This window comes from Myotis yumanensis, unplaced genomic scaffold (genome assembly GCF_028538775.1).
Source record: "Myotis yumanensis isolate MYYU_CA2020_CCGP unplaced genomic scaffold, mMyoYum1.0.hap1 SCAF_12, whole genome shotgun sequence".
Taxonomy (NCBI): Eukaryota; Metazoa; Chordata; class Mammalia; order Chiroptera; family Vespertilionidae; genus Myotis; species Myotis yumanensis.
The window spans coordinates 16,076,801-16,101,479 of NW_027223763.1; the positions used below are offsets into that span (position 1 = coordinate 16,076,801).

A 24,679-nucleotide genomic window follows, 5' to 3' on the forward strand; every position below is an offset into this window, starting at 1 on the left:
TCCCCTCAGCCCCGCCTCATCCAGCCTCAGTCCCCCAGTCCCCTCAGCCCAGCCTCATCCAGCCAGAATTTCCCAGTCCCCTCAGCCCTGCATGGGAAGGCATTTGGGGACAATCATGCTGGCAGAGGAGTAGTTAGATGTCAATCAGGCCAGCAGGGGAGCAGTTAGGGAGCTATTAGGCTGGCAGGAAGAGTGGTTAGGGGCAATCCAGCAGGCAGGCAGGTAAGTGATTAGGAGCCAGCAGTCCTGGATTGTGAGAGGGATGTCCGACTGCCAGTTTAGGCCAGATCCCTGTGACATCCCCCCGAGGGGTCCCAGATTAGAGAGGGTGCACGCTGGGCTGAATTTCATGCACAGGGCCTCTAGTATAGTTAATAATATTGTAATGACTATGTATGGTGTCAGGTGGGTACCAGATTTATTGGAGTGATCACTTCATAAGTCACATAAATTACTGTGTTATACACCTAAAACTAACATAATATTGTATGTCAACTGTAAGTGAAAAACAAAAAATAAAATTAGAAAAAGAAATAATGCAAAAAATTCTTGATATAGTAATATATACAATATTTGATGTACAAAAATAGACATTTTAAAAATCTGCAACATTAAGACATCTATCATCCAATTAGGAGTTAGAATACCTTCCAATAATCACATTGAACCGTGATTTTATTCCCTCACATTTCTGATACATCTTTTTCAGTTGGACTGTTTCTCTCCCTCTTCTTTTCCACTATCATTTGCATTTTTATAGGCTTTAACAAAGGCATTCAGTTATACATATCACTTTTCTAAAACTAAATTTACTTTTCTCTCTGGCCAATAAGTCTCCATGAGTATTACATCAATTGAAAGTTCTAGTTTGATTTCCCAAAATATCTTTTAACTCTGACAACCATTTTATACCTATTTTAATAACTCAGTGTAAAAATTTCTTACTATTCCATATCGTTGTGGCAGATAGATTAAATAATGTATAACATGTCCACATTAGTTATAACCTTGACAATTTCCTAACCTTCCCTGCAAAAATATCATTTTCTCAACAGCCACACATTTCCCACAACTGGTGTAATTACTGAAGGTCATTGCTCAGTAAACTCTAGGTTCCATCTGGTCTGGGGGCATACACTACTCCACCCACCATGAAATAAGTTTTACATTAACTCAAGACTTAGGCATATTGTGGCACACTGCCCATTTGTCTCCCAGGGGGATGATCTAAGGTTGATCCTTAACCTGTTTAAACTCTACCAGTTATATCACAGAAAGTCAAAAGTCCTTTCTACTTTTTGGGCACTGTGGCTCTAAGAGATTATCAGTAAGTATCATGCTTACCAGTAACATCTTGACGTAGTTTAGGCTGGTCATAATGTTCCCACAAATGAACCTCCTCTTACTTGAACCTAACTGGCCACCACTTTTTAAATACATTAGATCCTATTGCTACCAACATGGCAATTCTTCCTTCCTGGGTGAGGGTGTGTGTTCTCTCTCAGACTCAATGACAAGCAAGATGCTGAGTCAGTTTAGTAAATGCATGGTCTATTACAGTGGTTCTCAACCTTCCTAATGCCACGACTCTTTAATATAGTTCCTCATGTTGTGGTGACCCCCAACCATAAAATTATTTTTGTTGCTACTTCATAACTGTAATTTTGCTACTGTTATGAATCGTAATGTAAATATCTGATATGCAGGATGTATTTTCATTATTCGCGACCCACAGGTTGAGAAGCGCTGGCACTCTATTCAAATACAGCTTCATCCTATTTCTGTGTCAAACATTAAGTTTTGCCAGTTTCCTGGAAGAGGACTCCCTCTAGTGATCATTTAGAATATAATGGTAATTCTTTAGGAAAGTACTTTCTTTTTGATTCAAGCTCCCAACACTCTTAGTTCCTTTTAGTTCTCTAGGTCAAAGTTATGTGACCACAAGTATTGTTGCCATGTGTATTTATGACATGTGCCTAATTCAAGTAACCTATATGCACAAAAAAGTATTGTGTTCTTCAAGATATTGCCAGGTGAGCATATTCACTTGGTAGGTGCAGTTCCATTCAAGTATCTCAAAGGCTTCCCGTAATCATTTGTTGGGGGGAAGTTCTAGAGTGACAACCATGTTGTGCCAATATTGCCTTATTGGACTCCACTATGATTCCTTGAATGCTTGCTAGTATAGTTTTCCATTCATATCCATATCTGGTGTAGTCAAAAGAGCAAATTTTAGATTCCAATGTACTGGGCAGACAACAGCAATGTGCCTCCCTCATACCCAGAGACTTGCTTTAACCAGGTGTTGTCCTGATTTACAGAAACATAATGTAGCAGTTGTTAGGTGACAGTCCTGGTATATCCAGTGAGGTTCAAAGGCAGAATCCTCTTAGGGATACAGAGAATCAGCATGATAAGTATAACAACAAAATGTGACTAAAATGATATCCTAATCTAATATTATCTAGGCAGGTCATCAAGGAACTCTGATGTGTTTTCAGGAAATTGTTGTAGTCTGGCTTCGGCCCAATTCTCCTTCTCAGGGGAAAACGAATCCTGGGGCATCTTCCTGTATTGGCCATGCCTCAGCACCGCGATGAAAGAAACAGTTCAGAATATTATTCTCTAGCACTGAGGTAGTTTCTTAAGAATGGCAACTCCCTTCCTTGCCATTATTTCCCATTATGTGATCTCTTTTCAACTGCCCTGGTTCTCCCACTTTTTCCAATTACTACCTGCTTATTAACATAGACTGGGCTTCTCTGGCTAGACATTTCTGGTACAGCTATACTGCCCTCTATAGGCATGCAGCCAGATTAGGTTCTCTAGAGCTATTTCTTTTATCCATTTCTAGGAAGGAGTAGAAAGGCAAAGAATGATGGGACTTGGGTATCCCTACCAGGAGGGAGTGAGGCATCACGTATGGTCAGTCTTAATTTAGCCCCGATAGGTAAAGCCACTATCCAGCCATTTTCCCTTTAGGAATATGCACGGTCAAATTTAGAGGAATTTAAATAGAATTCTGAGCAGAAATGTCTCCAATCTGCACATGCAAATGTTATCCTGGATTCAAGTCAACAGGATTCACAAGACAAGGAGAAACTCTGTGAGGTGAAGTTAATTTTTGTGCGGTGATACATAGCATCATGACTCTTTCATGCCCACCTCTGCATCTCCCCAAATTCTCAAACATATTCCTTTAGATTCAGATGAAGTCATGTTTGCCTGACATTAATCTATATTGCGCATCAATGCAGAATACTCCCCAGAGTCTTTGCTCATCATGTCGTCATCCACTTCTTTTAACATTGAATAATAATTTAAATATAGTGAGATGATTTAAATATTAAGTGTATGGCTTTATACTGATGATTTATTTATGTTTCCTGTTGAACACTTGGGTTGTTTTTAGTTTGACTTATTGTGAATAAAGCCGCTACAATTTTTTTGAACACTTAAAAAAAAGAAATAAGGTAGTTGCATGTTTCATTTTATTAGGAATTGCCAAAATGTTATCCAAAGTCATTCTATAATTTTACATTTCCACCACCAATATATAAGACTTTGAGTTGTTCCAAATCCTACCAAAATTTTGTATTGTCTTAAATTGTAGCCATGCTATTGAGTGTTCAGCGGTATGGTATTGTGGCTTTAATTTGCCTCTTTCTGATCAGTAATGATGTCAAGTCCCTGTTCACACTGGATCTTGGCCATTTGAGTTTCTTCTTTTGTAAAATGTCTGTTTATGTTTTTTGCCCATTTAAAAAAAATGAGTTGTATGCTTTTGCTTATTGATTTGCATGAGCTCTTTATATATATTCTGAATATGTCCTTTAGCAGATATATGTACTGTAAATATTTTTATCTTTTCACTTTCTTAAGGGGTCTTTTGACTAGCAGAAGTTTTAAATTTTTATACAAGGCAATTGAATAATTTTTCTTTTGTGGTTAGTCCTTTTTTAATTGACCTATCTATAGTGCAGGGCAAACTTCTAATTACTGAGCATCTCTTTTTCTTGTCCTACTAGAGTCCCAATGCATGAATGTCGTGCACTGGGTGGGGGAAGGGTAGGTTCCTCAGTCTAGCCTGTGCCCTCTCACAGTCCGGGACCCCTCAGGGGATGTCCAACTGCCGGCTTAGGCCCGCTCCACACTGCTCGGAGGTGGGAGAGGCTCCGGCCACCACCACTGTGCTCGCCAGCCATGAGCCTGGCTTCTGGCTGAGTGGCACTCCCCCTGTGGGAGCGCACTGACCACTGGGGGGCAGCTCCTGAGTTGAGCGTCTGCCCCCTGGTGGTCAGTGTGCTTCATAGTGACCAGTCTTTCCACCGTTTGGTCTATTTGCACATTAGCCTTTTATTATATAGGATACATATATTCAATATACATTTGTGATAATATTTCAATATGTTAGATTTCTAAGGGTGGGAGTTTCCGGAATAAAATATTAAATCACATATTTTTAAACATTAGCTTTAGGATAGATAGAGTGAAGAATGGTTCTAACCTCCCCACTGTGAAATGGATAATGTTATCACTCTTAATTCTTGTTATTCCTGGCCATTAGCATTTTTAAATTGTATGGTAAAAAATATGAGAGAAAATTTAAAAGAAATAAAGCCATAGCAATATGGTAAAGTAAGGATAGACAGAAAAATGATGGTGTGAGAGGTTTCTCTAGACAGAAAGATAAAAGTTTTTAGAAAAAGTACAATAAAGCATTATAAAAATCCTCAAAATGATAAAATTATCTAAAACGAAACCTTTACCTCCTCCTCTTTCCTCTCTCCATTCTTTCTCTCTACAAGTATTTGCAAAGGCATTCAACAGCTATACATTAACTGATGATTTTCAGCAATATATTGAAATGTGAAGGGCTTTGAAGGTTGACTTAATAAAAAGAAAGAAATTTGTTTAGGAAATATTTGGAGAAAAAGAAATATAACAGTATTTGGAAGATGAGAAAGTGAAGAATCTACTTTGTAGGGAAGTGGAGGAATAATGAGGAAGAGTATCATATGAGCAGAGGCAGGGCCAATTGGTGGGGCTGTCATCAATGGATGTAAGTGCCCACAATAGCCTCGTCTCACATGGGTTAAGGGTGCTAACCTCCAACAGTGTGACTGTTCATCAAGAGCCAGTAGAAGCCAGATCCAAGGGGAGCAGATTCCAGTGGGTTTGTCAGGAGGGAGCTGCCTGGGCTTTCCTCTTGCCCATCAGCTTCCTCAGGCCCTGTTTCAGGTCTTTGTTTCTCAGGCTGTAGATAAAAGGATTTAGCATGGAGGTCAAAACTGTGTAGACAATTGTTGCTATGTGGTCCTGGACAGTGTAGGTGGAGAGGGGCTGTAAGTAGACATAAAAGATGCTTCCATAAAAGAGTGTTACTGCGGTGAGGTGAGAACCACAAGTGGAGAAGGCTTTGTGTTTCCCAGCTGCTGAGGGGATTTTGAGCACTGTGATGAGGATTCGCATGTAAGAGAAAGTAATGAATAGAAAAGGGGTCACCAAAACAATAGGTCCCTCTGTCATTATCACAATTTCATTGATAAATGTGGAGGAGCAGGACAATTTCATCAGGGGACTAAGGTCACAGAGGAAGTGGTGGATAACATTGGAGTCACAGAAGATGAGATGATTCAGCAGCAGTGTGTGTAGGAGAGAGTGCATGTGCGTAAATGAGCAGGAAAAGGCCACCAGCAGAACACAGCGGTGATGGTTCATGGTGGTGACATAGTGGAAGGGGTCACAGATGGCCACATAACGGTCAAAGGCCATGACTGCTAGGAGGAAGCTGTCGGTGTTGCCCAAAGCATAAATAAAATACATCTGAGTTAGACACCCAGCATAAGAGATGGTCTTCTCTGATAGGAAGTTAACTAGCATCCTGGGGACAATGGTTGTTGCGAAGCAAATGTCAGTGAAAGACAGGAAAGTCAAAAAGAAATACATGGGGGTCTGGAGTTGGGGGTCAGAGTGGATGGCCAAAATGATGAGTAAGTTCCCTGTTAGAGTGACGAGGTATATGATGAGGAACAGAATAAAGAGTGGCTTCTGGTCTTCGGGCCTGGAGGACAGTCCCAGGAGGATGAACTCAGAGACACTGCTGGTTTGGTTGACTCTTTCCATTGACTTGGGTCTAGTTATATACAAGAATTTTTGTTATTTAACATGCTCTGATTCCATAACCCAAATCTTGAGAGCCCAGAAAAGTCTTTGCTTCCTATATTTAATCACAATTAGCTGCTGTGCAGGGACAGCTTGTCAACCTCATAGTTCTTGATGTGGTCCTTCCTTTCCAAGCCCACGTGCATCACAAAGTCTTTATACAGAAAGCTGGAGGGAAAGAATAAGAGTTTTCCTTTAGAAACCATCAGAGATGGACCTCTCAGATTCAAGTTCATTAATTCCTATTCTTCCCTTGTGGGGACATAGCAGTAAAAACAAGTCCTTGCCTTTGTGTAGTTCATGTTCTAGTTGGAAAGATAGGTGATCAACAAACAAAATACAAGATATAACATAAAGTAGGGATAAAATCTGTGAATAAAATAAAGTAGTATTTAAAGGAATGGAGATGGATGGGGAGTGTCGATGGAGGTATTTTAGATAGAAAAGTCTCAGGACACTCAGTCCCCTATCAAAGCAAATTTAGGTGTGTCTTGGAAAAAACAAGGGTTTGCCAAAATAACCTACAGGGCAAATCTAAGGGGAATGTTGAGCCCAGTTCAATAAAGTATTGATTTTTTCCTCCTCTGGGTACAGAGTGAGAGGTTCAGCCTCTGTAACTCATGACAATCTATCATCATCAGTCTGTGTAAGTCTCCCCATTTTTTGTGAATTGTTTTTCCTTTCTTTAACCTCCTGTCCCAAATCACAATTATACAGGATGGGCATCAATTGTTGAGTATTCAAGTCATGTTTTAAAGTTCATCTTTCATATATGTATCTAAAAATATCTATGAGAAACATGTTAATTTTTAAGCTACAGTACATATGTTTTTTTCAGTCATTTCTAGCTACCTGGATGGACATCAAAATGGTCTCTGTTTCTTGCTACCACAAAAACTCTGCAATGAGAGATCTGGTATCAGCAAAGTGTTTTAAGTCAATTTTTTTAGAGTCAGCATATTCACCCATACCTTGTGAAATTTCCAATATTTTGAGATATTAGTTATTTATATATTCTTGGTTACCATAAAAATCTCTACAGGGAACATACTCTTATCACCAAAGTGTTTAAAATAATTTATTTAGGGAATAGCATATTCTTTCACACACTTTGAATGGAGCATATTACACTGAAATTTTCATGCATTTAAAAACACCTCATATAGCCCTAACCGGTTTGGCTCAGTGGATAGAGCATCGGCCTGAGGACTGAATGGTCTCAGGTTCGATTCCGGCCAAGGGCATGTACCTTGGTGGGGCACATCCCAGTAGGGGGTGTGCAGGAGGCAGCTGATTGATGTTTCTCTCTCACCGATGTTTCTAACTCTCTATCCCTCTTCTTTCCTCTCTGTAAAAAATCAATAAAATATAAAAAAACAAACAAAAAACCCCACCTCATATAATATATAATAGTATATTAATTCATTTAACATTGATATATTAATATATTAACTCGTTTAACAATTAAAGGCTGCAATTTTATTAACAATGAAATGATAGTTAATAATATTAATTGCATATTTGAAAGTTGCTGAGAGAGTAAAACAAAGCAAAAAGAAAATGCTTACAGTTTAGTTGTAAGATACTAAACATCTTTAGACCTCAGTTTCTTCCTGTGTGATACTGGACACATATCCACATTCTCATGAGAATCTACTGAGATAATGCATTTAAAGCACTTAGAGAGAGAGAAGCATATTGGAAACACATCAGGAGAAGCTGTTGATCCTCATCAGTCCCAGCATCACCTTCCTTCTCTGCGATTCCTGATGTTCTCACAATCAATGACATTACATGCTTAAAATATCATATCCCTCACTGCCAAATCGTCAGACTAATTTCATGATTTTGCAGATTTTATATAAGGAATGTTTGTTTATGCACTGAATGATTTGAGTGAATCAGTAATTAAAGTTAAAAATAATGACCAATGTTTATTGAAAATTTATTACATCTCACTAAATCCATGATGAGGGATTCTGAGGCATATGTTGCTATCAGGAGACTGAGGCTTACAGAGGTTACAGAGGTAAAGTGCTTTGCTCAAGATCACTTAGGAAGTGAGTAGCAATCAAACTTGACACCCAAGCTGACTCACTCTGAAGTTCATGCTTGTAAACCTGATGATCCACCTCCTTGTGTTTTGGTATCTATGTTGTTTTCCTCACTGTGGTCATTTCCCCATGAACTACCCTTCCATCCCCCTTGACTGACAAGCTTTCTACTCCCACGTTCAGAATCTGTGCCTGTAGTTGTAAGAGAAGTGACCTATGTTTCTGTGTTGTACAGATGGTGGAATTTGAAAACTTGAATATCCATGATTAACTGGCCAAAACCGGGTGGAAAAAATTGGCCATGCATGGGGTGTGTCTAAGTGTATGGAGTTATGGTCGCGCACTGGACAGTGCCCTGGACTTACTACATAATGGGGGGTGGGGAAGGGGTCACCTGTCCACAAGCTGATGCCTGATGTTTTATGACTAGCAAGGGAGATTCCATGTCTGAAAATCAGTTTGTCAAACCCAGGTCAGTTCACAAATGAGTCAATTGTGAAAGGGCTGCCTGGGGAATGCAAAAAATGAGCAGAGATTTGGGTTCATTAATGAAGTTGAGTGCTTCGATTGTAGATGTGAGGATCACCCATGCTGATGACTAGGAAAAAGGGAAGAAGGTCTTGGATCTGAGAATCAGAAAGAACAGTTCTAAAAGCACTGGTGAGTGGATGAGGCTGAGAATACAATAGGTTTTTTTTTTGTTGTTGTTTTGTTTTTTATATACTGATGGGGTTTTGCTTCCACCGAAAGGTACAGGGTAGATGGCCTAGAGATCCAACTGGATGGACTTAAAACCTAAAGCCAGATGGAGGCTTTAGTTGCACCCTATGACTTCTTAATCCATGAAATATTTGAAACTCTCAGGGAGGAAAGAATAAGCACCAAAGTGAATACTGCATAACCAGCTTCCTGAAGCTCACCTCCATATCCAGATGCTTTTCTTTCCTTCCCGGTCCAGAAGCTGATCTGCACCACCTCTGCTAATCAGCTCCGAGTCTGCTCTCAGCCGAAGTTCAGCTCCCTTATGTTTCTCCCATGAAATCCTGAGCTGATTAACCCAGAGAGAAACAGGAAAGGAGGGAGGAGCTGGTGGACTACTCTAAAGGGATAAGACAGTTCCATTCGCTGGCCTCAAACCCCCATTTCTTTCCTAACGTCTGGTCCGCAGCATGTGGCTGCTTTTCCCAGCTCCACATCTCAGAAGGCAGAGATGCCCTCATTCAATGGCAAGGACTCTTCACTCAGCTTCTCATGAGTTTGAGCTCCATTCTGCTGGCCTCTGGGGCTCCTGTTAGGGGAGGGAGTTGTGCTGTGAGCTCTCTCAGGGGAGTTTCTCCTGTGATCTCTCTGGGCAGAGAAAGCAGACAGGGAATCACAGTTAGAGCTGACTCCAAAGGGGAAAGGGGACCCCCGAGGCTTCCTGTTTAGATGTTGGAGCTAATCTCAGAGCTTCTTAACCTCTTAACATCTCAAGGGCATGCTTCAGTTTCCCCAACTATGGGTTGGTTAGCAAGGGTGTGCAGACATTTATGTGGGGGAATATTTTTATGTTTGGGGATTCTGATGAGGACTGAGGTGTATTCTGGAATCGGGCAAGTCATAGGTCAATACATGGATGTTGCAGTGTTCAGGGGATTCAGTGAGGGTAGATCAATGGTGTGTATGTGTGCCCCAGTGTCTGGGCAGGCATGTGGATTAGACTCTTTCTAAGTCGGATTAGGCTAATTTACGTATATTTAAAGCACACAGTCAGGCAAAGGCTACTGTCATATATAGCCAAGGGGCTTTGGAAAACGAATGTTTTCTGAGTTTAGGCGCAGAGCAGTGTTTTGAGGGTTAGAGTTGAGGGAAGGAGATATTTATTAGAATGCTGGCCTCGCCAGTTAGTTGCTTTTAATATGTTACTTAACTTCTATGAGCCTCAGTTTCTTCATCCGAAAAATGAGGATAACAACTATTCCTGGCACTGAAACCAGACAGATTTCATTTTGAATTTCGTATAGAGTATCGTGTAATCTGATGAACATCATCTACAACATTTTTATAGGAAATACAAGCACACTTCTCTATAGCTCTCAGTGTAAACCACCATCTCACACAATACATGGGCCTTTTCCCTCAGCCTTGAGTTTAATTTTTAAATGTTAACCTACATATGAAGAGTAAGTACTACAGAGACAGAAAGCCCTGGATCTGAGTCCTGCCTCCTCCACCAACTATTCATGTGGCCTTCCTTCTTTCCACTCATTCAATCATTAATGTTTACTCATTTATTTCCAACTGTATTGAGGTAGACTTGACATATACCATTGTGTAAGTTTAAGGCGTGCAATGCAATGACTTGATAATGTATATATTGCAAAATGGTTGCCACAATGTCAGTTACCATATCTGTTGCCTCACATATTAGAACTTCCTTTTTGGGTGAGAACTTTTATTTTATTTATTTTTGTTTTATTTTTTATTGATTAAGGTATTACAAATGTGTCTTTATCCCCCCATTGTCCCCTCATCCCCCCAGTCTTGCCCTCACTCTCATCCCCTGTTGTCTGCATCCATCGCTTATGCTTATATGCATGCATACCAGTCCTTTGGTTGATCTCTCCCCCTCACCCCCACCCTCCCCTACCTTCCCTCTGAGGTTTGAGCATCTGATCGATGCTTCTCTGTCTCTAAATCTGTTTTTATACATTGGTTTATGTTGTTCATTATAATCCACAAACGAGTGATATTATCTGATATTTATCTTTCTCTGACTGACTTATTTCACTTAGCATAATGCTCTCCAGCTCCATCCATGAGAACTTTTAAAATCTACTCTCTAAGACCTTTTAACTACACAATACAGTCTTACAGTTAACTGCAGTCACCATGCTGTAAGTTATGTTACAATAAGAACTTACTCATCTTATACCTGTAAGTTTGTGCTCTTTTACCACCTTCACCCAGTTCTCCCATTGCCCAGTCCTTGCTCCTGGCAACCACCAATCTACTTTTTGTTTCTATGAGTTTTGTGGGTTTTTGTTGTTTTTAGATTCCACATATAAATGAGATTATATAGTATTTGTCTCCTCTGACTTATTTCACTTATCTTAATGCCCTTCAGGTCCATCTATGTTATTGCAAATGACAGGATTTCCTTCTTTTTAATGGCTGAAATAGACAGATGATAAAAAAATAGATCTATGTATATGCCACATTTTCTTTTTCTTTTTTTGACTGCATTTTTGCTTTATGTGTAGGTGTGAGGGGAAGGTGGGGGAAAGAAAAAGGATTCCCCAGAGAAAGGGGTGAGCTATGAAGGGTATTTTCAACAAGAAATTTACTGGGAACCAAACAGTCCACCTACTTATGTCCAGCAAAAAGATTAATAAAATCAACATATATATAATCCAATTCAGAACCTTTCTTTCCAAGCTGTTCATCCACCTTATTTCTGTGAAGAGAACCCCATATTCTCAGAATCTAAGGGCTGACTTTTTCACAAGAAGGACGTAATGTCACCTTCCTCTCCCTTTCCACATGATTTCCCTTCCCTACTGGCAGGTCTAAGCAGTCTTCTCCCTCCCACCCTACCGTCAGTGTTTCATAAAGTCTTAGTCGATTAGCATTTCAGAAGGGAAGCTCATTCTTACAGGTGAGAGAAGATCCCAGTTCCTTCTCATTCAACCAGTCACACTGGAATTGCAACAGGTAGGTCATTCCAAAAAGAAAAAGGAAAAGAACAAGAGAAAGAACCATTCTTTTAAGGTTTTGTTTCTCCAATTGCTACCCATTCCCACTGAACCTTCTACCATCCATCTACCCTGTTGTTTGTCTTTGACCATCAGTGAGACTCCATGTAGAAGGAGTACTTTAGGGGAGGGGGCATTGCACTGTTTATTTCTATTAGTTACACTGTGCTTTTAACACATGACAGTCCCTGTAGAGTGGGTGCAGTCCATGGTGAAGTACAGGGGAAGGGAAAACTTGAGAGAAAAGCACAGCAAAATACTAGTGTTCTGGAAGAACTGCAATAATAAATTAGAGATTAGGATGAGGTAATAAGTAGTCAATATACCCATCTCTCTCCCAATATTCTCTCTTGATGTTCTCACCATCTTTTAATGTACATAAACATGTGCACGTGGTTATGCTAGGGTGAGGTGAGAGTAGGATACAGGTGTGACAACTCATCCGAGAGGTTTTTGATCCTGGGTCTGAGATATAACTGTTAAATTGGTTTTGTGGAGAAGAAATCTAAGAGGATGAGGTCAGAGGAACGGGATGGAAAACATACCCATGGTGCAACTTCTTCACTAAGTTAGGCAACCTGTTCTCTGGAAAAGGACTACTAAGCCAAGACATTCTTCAAGACCGAGGCTGACCATAGATGCCTTTTAGTCCACAGGGAGTTACCCTGTTATTCTTTCAGAGTTTGAGAAGGCTTATCAGGACCTAGGCACTCATAACCGGGGCCCTATAGAATTCTTTCTCTCTCAGTGATCAACAAGAAGCAAATGTGAGTGCTTTAACCTCAACAAGTGGTCTTAGTTGAATCTACAAGAAAAAAGAAGGTGATTGAAACCCTCTACCTTAGGCCCTAAAAAAAGAGAGGTAGAGGAGTGCAGATTGGTTTGGCTCAGTGGATAGAGCATTGGCCCGGGGATTGAAGGGCCTGAGGTTCAAATGCAGCCAAGGACGAGAGAGAGAGAGAGAAAGAGAGAGAGAGAGAGAGAAAGAAAAGGGGGAGCTCCGCTGGGGAGGAGGGAGGGAAGGAGGCGCCAAGTGCCTATCAATAGATAAGTGAATAAAAAAACTGTGGCACATCATACAATGGAATACTACGCAGCTATAAAAATGAAGAAAATGTTATCTTTTGCAACAGCATGGGTGGATTTGAAAATTATTGTGCTAAGTGAAATGAGCCAGTCAGAGAAAGGCAAATACAATATGATCGCACTTATATGTGGAGTCTAATGGACAAATAATATTTTTCAACAAATAGAAACAGAAGCATAGATACACAGAATAGACTGACAGCTATCAGAGGGGAGGTGGTTACTGGGGCTGGATGTACAGGTGAAGGATAAAGCATATATATATATATATATATATATATATATTTACAAATGTAATACAATATGTTATATATATGACAGATAAACACAAACCACAATATGTGATAGAGGGAAAGGGGTGGTAGAAGGTGGAAGTGAACAAAAGGAATAAATGGGGATGAAAGGGATATGACTTTGGGTGGAGAACTCACCATGCAGTATGCAGATGATGTTTTACTGAATTGCACATTTGCAACCTGTATTGTTCTATTAACCAATGTCACCCCAATAAATTCAATAAAACAGAAATTAATGAGAATTTTACCTACAGGAGGTGAGGCAGAAGAGATGGGAAGATGAGTACAGTTATTTGTATACTTTTGACTATGCTGTCTTTTGCCATTGAAATATAAACAGAAGAGGTGGTGAATAAAGCAAAATAGAAGAAAACAAAAAAGCCCTAGTCAGTTTGGCTTAGTGGAGAGAGTGTCAGCCTTCAGACTGAAGGATCCCAGGTCCAATTCCAGTCAAGGGAACGTACCTCAGTTGCAGGCTTGATCCCCAGCCCTGTTTGGGGTGCATGCAGGAGGCAACCAATTGATGAGTCATCGTCATATTGATATTTTTCTCTGTCTCTCTCTCTCCTTTCCACTCTCTCTAAAAATCAATGGGAAAATATCTTTTGGTGAGGATTAACAGAACAAAAACATCGATCAGATGCTCAAACCTCAGAGGGAAGGTAGGGGAGGGTGAAGTTAAGGGGGAGAGATCAACCAAAGGACTTGTATGCATGCAAATAAGCATAACCAATGGACACAGACACCAGAGGGGTGAGGGCATGAACGAGGGAGAGGAGTAAATGAGGGAATAAAAACACATATGTAATACCTTAATCAATAAACACACACACACACACACACACACACACACACAGAATAAAACAAAACAAATGAACTTAACAATATTTCTCTAAAATCAATGGCAAATATCTTCAGATAAGTTTTAACAAAATAAAAACAAAGAATAAAATAAAACAAAATCAAAGAATAAAACAAAAGAAATGAACCTATCTGTATTTCAAATGAATACCATAATTAGACTAAAGGGGGAAATGAAATAAGTAAGTTAATTTTAGAACCCAAAATTTTGTCTATATACTCTCACAAGTGAAAAACAACAACACTTGAAATAAAGTTTTAAGCTGTATTTAGTGTCATTGACAGTGGTGTGAGTTCAAGACTCTGAAACAACTCATCATGTATCCAAAGATTCAGCAAATAAGTAAACATTGAGGAAAAAGTAGTCCCTCTCACTCTGGGGGAAAGGAGCTCTGTACATGGGAAAGGAGACGCTGCAAAGAACTCTATGGTGTCAAACTAGAATTAGAGATATCAATTCGAAATTATGCGTTTAAAATGTATAAATGGATTGCAACTTATAGCTTATATGTCAACATCTATACTGTTCCCATTCCCCATTCTTTTTGTCCCACTCCAGACCCACCTCCTGTGAGTAAATTTTCCTTTAGTTTCTTAGTTTCTAGTTTCTATTCCTTGTGTTTCTTTTATATATATTACCAGTTGGCTTCTCTGAGATCATTTAGAATCCTTGCAGGCAATAAACACACCTAAGGCTTCAAAATGAATAACTACAGTAATGGATTATAACTTAGAGAATAAGAATACACAAGTACATAATGATATTAATTAATTAATTAATTAATTAAAATAAATGAGAGTGGAATATGGGCAAGTTCCTTCTTATAGGAGAATACAACTAATAAATATATAAGAAATTATAGAATTGGAAGAATCACTATTTGGCCAGCACATTTGTAATAGCTTTCTCATGAAAATCACCAATGGATGTTAAGTATAGTAGGTGAAATTTTAATGAGCAAAAAGTTATGGTTACATAGTACCAAAATATGTACTTAACTGATACCTATCCTATATAATAAAGAGGTAATATGCAAATTGACTGCACAAAATGGCCACCCCTATGTCAGCACAAGATGGCTGCCACAAGATGGCCAGCAGGGGAGGGCAGTTGTGGGCGATCAGGCCAGCAGGGGAGGGAAGTTAGGGGTGACCAGGCCAGCATGGAGAGCAGTTAGGGGTGACCAGGCCTGCAGGGGAGGGCAGTTGGGGGGGACCACACCTGCAGGGGAGGACAGTTAGGGGTGACCAGGCTGGCAGGGGGGGCAGCTGGGGGCGATTGGGCTGGCAGTGGAGGGCAGTTGGGGGGGTACCAGGCTGGAAGGGGAGATAAGGCAATTGGGGGTGACCAGGCCAGCAGGGGAGGGCAGTTGTGGACGACCATGCTGGCAGGGGACGGTAGTTGGGGGTGACCAAGCCGGCAGGGGAGGGCAGTTGGGGGCGATTGGGCCAGCAGGAGAGCAGTTAGGCATTGATCAGGCTGGCATGGGAGTGGTTAGGGGGTGATCAGGCTGGGAGGCAGGTGAGCAGTTGGGAGCCAGCAGTCCCAGATTGTGAGAGGGATGTCTGACTGCCGGTTTAGGCCTGATCCCAAAAGGGCCTAAACTGGCAATGGGACATCCCACAAGGGGTCCCAAATTGGAGAGGGTGCAGGCCAGGCTGAGGGACACTCCTGCTCCCAGTGCACAAATATCATGCACCAGGCCTCTAGTTAAATATAAGGTTAAAATAGTAACTAAAAAAATGGCAGGTTTACAGTAGAGAACCAGGCACATACTACCTTAGCTAACTGATCAAGGACAAATTTTTATGAATCCAGCATTATCCTAATTTCAAAACCAGATAAAGACACAACAAAAAAAGAAAATACAGTAAATATCCCTGGTGAACATAGATGCTATAATTCTCAAAAAAAAAAACAACAAAAAAAACAACTACCAAATTTGATCTAGCAACATATTAAAAAGATCATACACCATAACCAAGTGGGATTTATCCAGGGATGCAAGGCTGGTAAAATATTCGCAAATCAGTAAATGTCAGTACATAAACAAACTGAAAGACAAAAATCACATGATCATATCAATAGATGCAGAAAAAGCATTTGACAAAATCCAACACCCATTTTTAATAAAAACTCAGCATGGTGAAGGCCTGGAGCAGAGGGGGGACAAGCTAGAAGGGGTCCTTGGGGAAAAAAGGGGATATATGTAATACTTTCAACAATAAAGATTCAAAGAAAACTCAGCAAAGTGAGAATAGAGGTATCATACCTCAACATAATAAAGGCCACATATAACCAACTGATAGCTAAAATTATACTCCATGGGCAAAAACTAAAACCATTTCCCCTAAGGACAGGAACAAGACAGGGATGTCCACTTTTACCACTCTTATTCAACATAGTATTGGAGTTTTAATAGCCACAGCAATCAGACAAGAAGAAAAAATAAAAGGCATCCAACTTGGAAAGGAGGAAGTAATAAAAGGAGGCAAGAGCAAACAAAGGAGTAAAGACAGTCTTTTTAAAAAAAATCTTTAATTTCTTTATTGGTTAAGGTATTACATATGTGTCCTCATCCCCCCATTAATCCCCAACCCCCTCCCTCGACTCATGCTCTCATCCCCCTGTTGTCTGTGTCCATTGGTTAGGCTTATATGGATGCTTACAAGTCCTTTGGTTGATCTCTCCCCTTACCCCAACTCTCCCCTACTTTCCCTCAGAGGTTTGACAGTCTGATCGCTGCTTCTCTGTCTCTGGATCTGTCCATGTTCATCAGTCTATGTTGTTCACTATATTCCACAAATGAGTGAGATCATGTAGTATTTATATTTCTCTGACTGGCTTATTTCACTTAGCATAATGCTCTCCAGGTCCATCCATGCTGGTGCAAATGGCAAGAATTCTTTCTTTTTTACCGCAGCATAGTATTCCATTGTGTAGATGTACCACAGTTTTTTTAATCCACTCATCTGCTGATGGGCACTTAGGCTGTTTCCAAATCTTAGCTATGGTGAATTTAAATAAATGGTGCTGGGAAAATTGGACAGATACATGCAAAATAAAACACAAAAAAGAAAGAACCACTAACTTACACCATGCACAAGAGTAAACTCAAAATGTATAGAGTACTTAAATATAAGTCGTGAAACCATAAAAATATTAGAAGAAACCATAGGCAGCAAACTCTCAGATATCTCTTATAGCATTATGTTTGTAGAAACATCTCCTAGGGCAAGAGAAACAAAAGGGAAAATAAATAAATTGGACTACATCAAAATAAAAAGCTTCTAACAGCAAAAGAAACCATAAACATAATGAAAAGGGAGCCTACTGTATGGGAGAACATATTTGCCAATGATACATCTGATAAAGGATTAATATCCAAAAATATAAGGAACTCATACAATTAAACAAAAGGAAGACAAACAATACAATAAAAAATGTGTGAAAGACCTAAATAGACACTTTTCCAAAGAGGACACAGAGATAGCCAAGAGACATATGAAGAAATGCTCAAAGTCACTGATCATCAGAGAGATGAGATGCAAATTCAAACTACAATAAGATATCACCTTATACCTATCAGAATGGCTACCATCAACTTATCAACAAATGAGAAGTGCTGGTGAGGATGTGGAGAATAGGGAACCCTAATACACTGCTAGTGGGAATGCAGATCGGCGCAGCTGTTATGAAAAACAGTATGGAGTGTCCTTAAAAATTAAATATGGAACTACCATTTGACCCCGCAATTCCACTTCTAGGAATATATCCTAAGAAACACAAAACACCAATCAGAAAGAATATATGCACCCCTATGTTCATAGCAGCGCATTTCATAATAGCTAAGATCCAGAAATAGCCCAAGTGCCCACCAGTAGATGAGTGGATAAAAAAACTGTGGTACATTTACACCATGGAATACTATGCAGCTGTAAAAAAGAAGGATCATTTACCCTTTGAGACAGCATGAAGGGACCTGCAGAGTATTACACTGAGCAAAAAGCCAGTCAGAGAAAGACGAGTATCACATGATCTCACTTAAATATGGAATCTAATGAACAAAAAAAACCTGATGCACAAAATAGATCCAGCGACATAGAAGCATGGAACATACTGTCGATTTTCAGAGGGAAGGCAGGCATGGGTGGTTGGGTGAGAAGAGATCCACCAAAGAACCTGTATGCATGTATGCATTATCAATGGACTCAGATATTAGTATGGTGAAGGTCTAGGGTAGGGAGTGGGGCAGGCTAGAAGGGTTAATGGGGGAAAAAAGGGACATATGTAATACTTTCAACAATAATTTTTTTGAAAATTTATTAAAAAAGGATAAAAACACTAGCTACTGGAAACATTATCTTATGCCTTCTGATAATATGCACTGGTATATCAGCTATAAATCTAAGCCTGAAATATACACACAAACATACATACATATATAAATATATATACACAAGAAGGTAGAATGTTAACCATTGGGGAATTGGCTGAAGATTGCCCAGGAATTCTTAATATCATTATTACACCTTTTCTATATCTTTAAAATCATTTCAAAATAGAAAGTTGAAAAATCTTTCTTCCCAGCTGGAGCAACGCCAAAGAACAAAGCAGTCCAGGGCATGACTGGAATCAGGGACACTGTCCCCTAGGACTCCAGTCCCTCTGGCTCTTGGACACACAGCTCCCCAAAGGGCAGTCAGAAATCAGCCACAAGCTTGGGGACTTGGTTGCAGTCTCTCATTAGCAGTTAAGTGTCATCTGTTGACTCATTTCTCTGGAGCTGGTTAAGGAAAAGGAAAGTTTGTAGAAGTGCCAAGGCCACAGTTATTGCTTCTGTGTGTCTGATGTTAGGTCTCCTGAAGAAAAGCTGAGGAGATGGGCGATAATCTGGAGCAGAAGGTGTCTGAACTCACCAATGACAAGCTCAGGTGAGAGGAGCTGGAAATCTGCACTTGCCAATGGACCTGCCTGTGTGCTAGTGGGTTCATATGTGAGACTCTGTGTCCATGACCCTGTGTGTGTGCACGTATTGTGTATGCTTGTATATGTGCTGTTTGATAGTTGTGTGTGTATGTGCTATGGATCTGACTCACAGTCTCGTTTTAGTGTTTGTAGACTAAGTTCTCAGCCTCCTGGTGTGTGGTTGGGACTCCTGACTCATGTCTGTGATAGTAAACACTGGCATCACAGTTGAGCACCGGGAGTGAGACTGTGGTCTCTGTTGCTGGACAAGAAGATGCCGACCTCATAAGGTACCAAGGTCAGCTCAGAGAGAGCTCAGACCTCTGCTCAGCAGTGTGTTGTGGTGCACATGTGAGCTGTGCCTGGGGGTGACACTCTCGTGTATGAGAGCTGGAAGTTATGTTATTGGATTTTCTCTGTGTATATGTGACCATGTGTGTGTGACCATATGCATGAGTGTTGGTTTTGGTTTAATGACTGTGCCTGTGACTGAATATACTTAACTGCCCTATGCTGACTGCCCTCCCCCAGCAAGGGGAAGGTCAGAAAAAGGGAAGCTCATTAATACACTCTCATTAATAGGAGAGTGTATACTGTTTGTTGTAGCGAGTGTGGCTGGGTGTGCATATGTATTGTGGTGTGTGTGTGTGTCTTGTAAGATTTTTGAATTGTTTGTGGTCTTGTGTGTTTTTGGTGAAGTGTGTGTAGTGTTGGAGTTATGTGTATGTGGTGAGGTGAGTGTTCACCAGGTGCATCATGAAGCAGGTGTGTTGATGTGCATTGTGAGTGTGTTTTGGGGTGAGAGGTATATTATTGTATGTGTGTATGTCCAACTTTGTGTTAATTCTGACTTGTATGTATAGATATGGGTGTTTATGAGGTGAGCCACATATTGGCTATTCTTCCTTTAGGATGGAAATTTGGTCAGGGGTGACTTACATTCTGCAATCAGCAGTGTGTGTGTGTGTGTGTGTGTGTGTGTGTGTGTGATCTGTATCCATGATTCAAGTATTTCCTAAAGTGTCCTCCTCCTGGGGCACCATTACCTAAGATACTCAAATTCTAAGCAACACCCTGTTTCTTGAAATGGATTTGCTATCATTTTTATGTACTTGAGTGTGACTGAGTTGCTCAGAATTTTCCAACCTTTCTTTATTTTTACTAAACATTCCAGGGAAGCAAACAAACAAACAAACAAAAAAGTAAGCATAAAATCCAGGCATCATGATATGTGGAAGGTATTGGGTAGAATTAGAATTAAATGGTGATGGGACCTTGGGGAAGTTATATAAAACATTGGTCTCACTTTCACGTCTATAAAATTGAAAGAATGAATCAAGTTTTGTGAATCTTGCAGACACTCTTAGTAAATAGTTATTGCATAAATAGACCTTAATGTATTTGAGAATTCTTTGTCAGTTGGAAAGTAAATAAATATGAAGGACTATAATTATCTAGTAAAGGGAATAAAAATTTTTTGGACAGTTCTGGGTCCTCACAGCTCTAAAATAATATATTGTGCTTGGCTCCTAAGCAAGAAAAGGGAAGTTTCCCTGTGTAACAGTTAAGATCATGGTTTCTGATCACACAGATATATTAGACTGAACCCCATGAAGTAGCTAACAGTTGGCGATTTTTAATTTATAGAAAATGGTATTTTTTCATATATATCAAGTTATAAAATCACATATCACATATGTTATAGATACTGATATACACAATGTGTATTTGTGCACCATTCTGTCCCTGCTGTACTGCTGTGTGCCTACAGAATTTGTGTCATTTATGTTTCTATTTCTTTAAAACTAAAATAGGTCAAAGAATACAAATCCTTAGAGCAGCTGTGAAGAGGTTTTAAAATCTGGGAATGTAAGGCTGAGTGTGAATTTAATTGGGAAATGTAGGTAAAGGCCTTATCCTGGTACCCAAATGTTCATCTAAATGTTCAGCATTATTATGAAAGACTAGAGGCCTGGTGCACGAATTTGTGCACATTGAAAGGAAATTAATTAGAAGAAATATTTTAATATCGCTATTTGCCTTTTCTCTATAATAGACGTGTCAACCAAAATCACAATGGCAATGACAGATGGAAACACACGCATGCAATAGGCGCCAGTGAGAGCTATATATATATATATAGATAAACTTGCTTAATTAGACCTGCTTTCTATTTACCTAAACTTTTCCCAGCCCAGTGAAGCACCCCAACTTCTCTTTCAGGTAATTGTCAGCAACACAGCAGTAAATATCAACATGAAGCAGATTACTATTGTATATCATGCAGGGAGAACAAAGGGTAAAATATATAACTGCTGCAGTGTTTGACTATATTCTGCGCAGAGAGAAAACCTAAAGTCATTTTATTTTATTATTTATTTTTTTATTGATTAATTTATTACATATGTGTCCTTTTCCCCACGTTACCCCCTATCCCCCCCACTCATGCCCTCATCCCCCTGTTGTCCGTGTCCATTGGTTAGGCCTATATGCTTGCATATAAGTACTTTGGTTGATCTCTCCCCCTTACCCCCACCCTCCCTTACCTGTCCTCCAACCTAAAGTCATTTTAAAGTTCCACCATTTCTTACTTCTTTTTAGTTGGGTCAAGTTTCTAAACTTTCTAAATCCCCATTTTCCATTTAATGAAAAGAAAATAGGATTCTACCGAGTCTCCTATCTACCTGCTCCAGGACTTCTGTGAGGATCAAATGAGATGAGGCACCTGAAAAAGCTTCACAGACATTTGGTTAAAGTGTAAAATGCTTCCACCTGGCTATAAAGCAAGTTGTGCTCCTGGGCTGAAGAAACTCCAAGGAGGCTAGTCACTCAGAAGAGGAAGCTGGGTGTTGCTATGTGACATCATTAAGCCGGGTGTTGCTACGTGACATCATTACCCAGCGCCCACAGCCACCATTTCCGGGCTCATCTGGACTGGGCTGGGCTGTGGGCCGAAATTTGCACCTTAGGGTCTCAGCAGCTTTGGCTGTCACTCTGGGGAGGTGGTGGAGCCTGTATCCCACTTGGGGGAAGCCAAGTGTTGCTCTGTTGGTGCCAGGTCCCTGGAGCCATTTCTTTGTAAATGGCCAGTGCACATCATAGCAGCTCCTGCATTGAGCGTCTGCCCTCTGGTGGTCAGTGTGCGTCAAAGAGACTGATCACATGGTCAGAGAGACACTTAGCATATCATCCTTTTATATATATAGATACTTTGTGAACTATTCTGGTTTTGGAGATATTCTGGCATCCAGTGGCTATCAATGGCCACCCATTTTAGAGTGTTCCTGAGTTTACAGCTGAGGGTCAATGGGAGCCGGCAGGTTCACAGGAGGTCTGACAATGCTCCAACAACACCCGCTCAGCACTGGAGTCTCACACTACTTTCAGGCAGAAATAACTGACACTGATTTGCAGGGGCTCACCTTCCATTCCTGCCACAGTGAATCATTATGGTTTGGCTTTGGCCTGGTGTAGAAATGATCCCTCCATGTTCATCAAGATGTAAACTCATACTACAGGCCCAGCGGGGAGACCCCATGGCCTACAACATGAAGTTTGCCCGGTTTTTGTTACTTGTTAATGCATTGTTTTCACTTAATACTTGAAGCATATACAGCACTTTGGTTTTAAGCACACACACACAAAAAAGATGTAAACTCATAGAGTTGGGCACCTTGCTTTTCTTGTTCACTGCTGCATTTCAGTCCTTAGTAGAGGTCTCAACTCAGTCTTAATGTTAATAGTAATATTTGAATGAACAGTGAACCCCTCTTACTTCTATGTGATGAGATCTTGTTGATTACTTTGGGGTTCAATGTTTTCCTGGAGCCAGGCTGGGATAGAGGGAAGATGCATACATCCACAAGTGTGTGATATTAATATGAAAGTATTTAAAAATTAATGGTTTTCCCAGAGAATGACAGTATGAGATGTGATGGTTCTGGTCTTCTTTCTAGGTTCCTGAGATTCCCACACATTCTTCATCCCCAGCAGACAGAAGAGCAGCATGAGGCCTGAGAACCAGAGCAGCGTGTCCCAGTTCCTCCTCCTGGGGCTCCCCATCCCGCCAGGGCAGCAGGGCGTGTTCTTCACCCTGTTCCTCGGCATGTACCTGACCACGGTGCTGGGCAACCTGCTCATCATCCTGCTCATCAGGCTGGACTCTCGCCTGCACACGCTCATGTACTTCTTCCTCAGCCACTTGGCCTTCTCTGACATTTCTCTCTCCTCTGTCACTGTCCCTAAGATGCTCATGAACATGCAGACTCAGCAACAATCCATCTCCTATGTGGGATGCATTTCTCAGATGTATTTTTTCATACTTTTTAGTACTCTTGACAATTTTCTTCTGGCTGTGATGGCATATGACAGGTACATGGCCATCTGTCACCCTCTACATTACACCACCATCATGAGGGAGGGGCTGTGTGTGCTGCTGGTGGCTGGCTCCTGGATTCTCTCATGTGGCCAATCCCTGTTGTACACCCTCCTCTTGGTCCGACTGTCTTTCTGTGCTGACAATGCCATCATTCACTACTTCTGTGACCTCGCTGCACTCCTGAAGCTGAGCTGTTCAGACACCTCTCTCAATGAGCTGGTCATATTCACCGAGGGAGCAATGATTTTGTTTTTAAGTTTTGGTATTATTTTGTGCTCCTATATTCGTATAGGGACCACCATCCTGAGGGTGCCCTCCACTAAGAGACTGTTTAAAGCCTTTTCTACCTGTGGCTCCCATCTCTCTGTGGTGTCTTTATACTACGGGACACTTGCTGGTGTTTACCTTTCCTCCTCATCATGGGATTCCAAAGACATAATTGCTTCGGTCATGTACATGGTAGTTACCCCCATGCTGAACCCCTTCATCTACAGCCTGAGGAACAGAGATATAAAACAGGCCTTAGAGATGTGTGTCAATAGGGTTAAGTTCTTTAATCCGCAATCACTAGATCCTCCTGTTGTAGCCAGGAGCACAGTGAGATAGATCTAAAATTATTGTATGGTTGACATCTGCATATAACTTTTGTAGAATATACTTTCTGTCATATGAACAGTGTTTTTAATCTGTCATCTATGTTAAGTTTGCTACTTGGATTATTAATAATTCTTTATTCCAAATCAATATTTTTCACATGCCCATCATCTCTTAAAAAAAAAAAAATATATATATATATATATATATATATATACATAGTCTTATGCAAAACATGTTGTACGATTATAACTGTGGTTTTGTCTCATTCTGTTTTGAGATATGCCACTTTTTGCTTATGCATTTTTAAAATTTTTATGTTATCAAATAGCCACTTATTAAGCATCATGATCTGCTCCTCATAATCTTCCCTTTTTATTACCTGATTTTTTTAATGCTGCCTTTTGTTGGCTTCTGGCTGATTGTGCACATCTCTTCCTAATGTTGGCTGACTGCCATCAGGCATGATAAGAATAATTACACTATGAAAATTGGTATGTCCCACAAAGCAAGGATGTTGGAGAAAGAGACTTTTAGGAATG

The 24,679-nt window shown here is 40.3% G+C and overlaps 2 protein-coding genes across 2 annotated transcripts; one reads left to right on the top strand and one right to left on the bottom strand.

Annotated features, from left to right (window-relative positions):
• Window positions 1-5,181: 5,181 nt before the first annotated feature.
• Window positions 5,182-6,126, bottom strand: LOC139020415 (olfactory receptor 1L8-like). The gene has a single exon (XM_070430053.1). The coding sequence runs from the start codon at window positions 6,124-6,126 to the stop codon at window positions 5,182-5,184; it is 945 nt and encodes a 314-aa protein (XP_070286154.1).
• Window positions 6,127-23,171: 17,045 nt separating this feature from the next.
• Window positions 23,172-24,149, top strand: LOC139020416 (olfactory receptor 1J4-like). Its single transcript, XM_070430054.1, has one exon. The coding sequence runs from the start codon at window positions 23,172-23,174 to the stop codon at window positions 24,147-24,149; it is 978 nt and encodes a 325-aa protein (XP_070286155.1).
• The last annotated feature ends 530 nt before the right edge of the window (window positions 24,150-24,679 follow it).